Raw genomic sequence first — 3,519 nt, forward strand, 5'->3', positions numbered from 1 at the left:
ACCACTCTATTTCCAGCCACCACTGTCTCTCTGCCCTGCTGCTATGTCTCCTAACTTGTCTCCCAGCCTCAACTCACCCTCACCCACCTACTTTCTTTAAAGGAGCCAAAATCACTGGCTTAACATTCTGGGAGTCTTATTTTATTTTTTATTCAGAAACAAAAATTTGACCTTAGCCTTGACCACATATTTTTCAGCCCTTCTCCTGAGGTAGTTTGAGTTTTCTTGTATAATTACTTTAATGGAAGAAAGGGTACAATGGAAGGGGGAAAAATGTGTGTGTGTGTGTGTGTGTGTGTGTGTGTGTGGGTGTGTGTGTGTGTGTGTGAGAGAGAGAGAGAGAGAGAGAGAGAGAGAGAGAGAGAGAGAGAGAGAGAGTTGGACCATAAAAATTGCTGAGTGCCAAAGAATTGATGCTTTCGAACTGTGGTGCTGGAGAAGACTCTTGACAGTCCCTTGGACTGCAAGACGATCAAACCAGTCAATCCTAAAGGCAATCAACACTGAATATTCAATGGAAGGACTGAAGCTGAAGCTCCAATACTTTGGCCACTTGATTCAGAGAGCCAACTCATTAGAAACGACTCTGATGCTTGGAAAGATTGAAGAGAGGAGGAGAAGGGGATGACAGAGGAAGAGATTGTTAGCATCACCAACTCAGTGGACCTGAAGTTGAGCAAACTCTGGGAGATAGTGAAGGACAGGGAAGCCTGGCGTGCTGCAGTCTGTGGAGTTACAAAGTTGGACATAACTTACAGACTGAACAACAACATATATGATGGATTTTTTTGAAGGGCAATATGCATGACTAGCATGGTGAGCTAGGATGTCACTCCAGTGTCTATAGGAAAGTCAGCCTATGGCTTAGTTACCAGTGTCATTGTTGTCCAATGATATGACGGACCCTGCCATAGCTGTTTAGGACCCAGGGTGCTACTCAGAAGCAACAAACTTTAACATTTGCATAATCTATTGAGCTATAAATTTTCAGGTAAGGTTGAAGACTCCCTTATTTTACTCCCTGTCCAATCTCATTCTTCACTTCTCCCTAAAAGACAACCAGTATTTTGAATGCTGTACTGCTGCTGCTGCTGCTGCTAAGTCACTTCAGTCGTGTCCGACTCTGTGCGACCCCATAAATGGCAGCCCACCAGGCTCCCCCGTCCCTGGGATACTCCAGGCAAGAACACTGGAGTGGGTTGCCATTTCCTTCTCCAATGCATGAAAGTGAAAAGTCAAAGTGAAGTTGCTCAGTCGTGTCCAACTCTTAGTGACCCCATGGACTGCAGCCTACTAGGCTCCTCCATCCATGGGATTTTCCAGGCAAGAGTACTGGAGTGGGGTGCCATTGCCTAGTTTATATATTTATGTATATCACTTTACCATGTACGCATATAGACTAGGGCCTCAGACGGCCCACCCCACCCTCTCCACCTACTTTGTTCATGGGGGTCCTATGTTTTCCAGGATCTCAGGAACCCCTTCTCCATCCCTTTGCAGAGATCCTGAGCTGTATATGGACCAGACCTGGGTAGCTGAGAAAGACTCCTGGATACCTGTTTTAAAGTTCAAAAGATGAGAGAGTTGCACACAAGAATCAAACAGAGACCTTTATTGAGGAACCAAATAACTTTATGTGAAGAACTGGTAAAACTGCAAGGAAAACACTTAGGTGAACTTTTTCTGCAAAGGCAACACTGTGGTCTGCATGGCAGGCAGGGTGACCTTGGGCAGTCACCCAGAACTCATGGGAAAGTCCAGTACAGGCTCAGTCCTTGTCACAGGCGCCCAGGGTGAGCTTGTCAAAGATGTACTCTGCCAGGCAGCCTTCTGGTGTCCCCATCTTGTGCACGTTGGTGAGGTGGTCCCCCAGTTCCTTGATGAATTCGAGCTGCTGGTCCAAGTGGCACGTCTCCGGGAAGTGGCACGTCTCCGGGAAGTGGCACGTCTCTGGGAAGTGGCACAGGTGGGCATCGCTGCTCTCGGTGGCCAGGTGGTGCAGGTCGAGCAGGCTCTGGCTGACGCTCTTCTCCAGGTGCAGGGCGTCCTGTGTGGCTTGGAGGCCCCTCTCCCACTCTTGGGTCTCGGACATCCTGATGTCCAGGAAGGAGATGCGGCCCCCACGCTGGTTCTGCAGGAACATCAGGCTCTCGGCCGTCTCGCTGTGCTCCTGGGAGCGGAGCAGGAAGAAGCTTGAGAAGTGCTGCAGGGCCATGTCCTGGTGGTGGTGCAGGGAGCAGGCCCTGGCCTGGCACTTGAAGGAGGTGTGGAGCTCTAGGGTGGTGTAGCTGTTGACCGCGGCCTCGCACTCGGGCGGTAGTGGTAGCACACCTGCGAGGCCGCTGCGGGCAACATGGCAGGCGGCAGCAAGACCATCCGGAAGGCGTCTCAGATGAGGGAGGTGAGGCAGGGGCAGCAGCAGGTGCGGAGGTGCTGGCTGCCTTCTCAGAGCCTTCTCACGGTGACCCATGATGGCAGCCAGAGGCGGGATCTGGGCCCCAGGGCAGGTGGCTGGGTACGGGCTCTGGGATGGACAGGAAATGGTGACAGTTAGTGCAGGATGAGCGCCTGGGCTTTGGGTCCCTTAAGGAAGAGGTCACCAGGTAGGCGGGGCGGGTGGGCAGGGCAAGAGCACTGAGTCCAAGTTCCATCAAAGCCTGGGTGAGGCAGGAATGCTTTGACCTGAGCACCTGATGCCTAAATTTTTGCATTACTAATAATTTGAAAGAACTTTTTCTTGTTCTCTAATTCAGCATCCTCCAACATTTTTGACACTAGGGACTGGTTTCCTGGAGGACAATTTTTCCATTAGACGGGTAGTATGTTTCAGGGTTATTCTCCTAAGGAGAGCACAACCTCTATCCTTCAGGTGCACAGTTCACAGTAGGGTCTGTTCTCCTATAAGAATCTAATGCCACTGCTGATGTGACAGGAGGTAGCACCCACGTGATAATATGAACAGTCGGGAGCGAGTGTCAATACAGGTGGGGCTTGATGTGCCCACCACTCACTTGCTGCTGTGTGGAGCCATTCCCAACAGGGTGTTGGGGAGACCTGCTCTGATTGTTTCCTTCTATAGTATGTTTCCTTATTTGAAGGTTTAATGGTATTCTCTTCAGTTTTATATATCTGTGAGTTTTCCTCCAGAAAAGTTTGTTTTATTCATCATGATCTTCTCTTTTACTTGCATACCTTTCTTCATGTAAACTTAGGAATAAAGGGCTCATTTGATTTGCCTGGTTAATTAGCGTGGATCAGCTCTAGAGCTGGGATGCCTATTTCATGTACAGTCTCATTTGTATTGGAGGGCAGAGTATGTCAGTTATTCAGTGACCTTCTTTGGGGAATACATGGCATGGGGAATTCAGGTAGGCTAAGGACACTCACTGTCGCCCTTTGTTACCTAGGTGGCTGTGGAGTCTCTACGGTATGAAACAGCATCTGGGCTGCTGCCTGTAGTGAGGGGTGAAAGGTAACTATGGAATTTGATACTGATAGATCCAACACCGGGAGAGTTGG

General features: G+C 49.6%; 1 protein-coding gene across 1 annotated transcript; it reads right to left on the reverse strand.

Moving 5' to 3' along the window:
* Positions 1–1,768: 1,768 nt before the first annotated feature.
* LOC106991963 (ferritin heavy chain-like) lies at positions 1,769–2,470 on the reverse strand. Its single transcript, XM_042242308.1, has one exon. The coding sequence runs from the start codon at positions 2,468–2,470 to the stop codon at positions 1,769–1,771; it is 702 nt and encodes a 233-aa protein (XP_042098242.1).
* Between the last annotated feature and the right edge of the window lie 1,049 nt (positions 2,471–3,519).

Source organism: Ovis aries, chromosome X (assembly GCF_016772045.2).
Source record: "Ovis aries strain OAR_USU_Benz2616 breed Rambouillet chromosome X, ARS-UI_Ramb_v3.0, whole genome shotgun sequence".
In the NCBI taxonomy this organism is placed as follows: Eukaryota; Metazoa; Chordata; class Mammalia; order Artiodactyla; family Bovidae; genus Ovis; species Ovis aries.

What these genes read in the sequence shown, in the direction of transcription:
- LOC106991963 (XM_042242308.1), bottom strand. Translation starts at nt 2,470, where the DNA reads ATGGGTCACCGTGAGAAGGCTCTGAGAAGGCAGCCAGCACCTCCGCAC.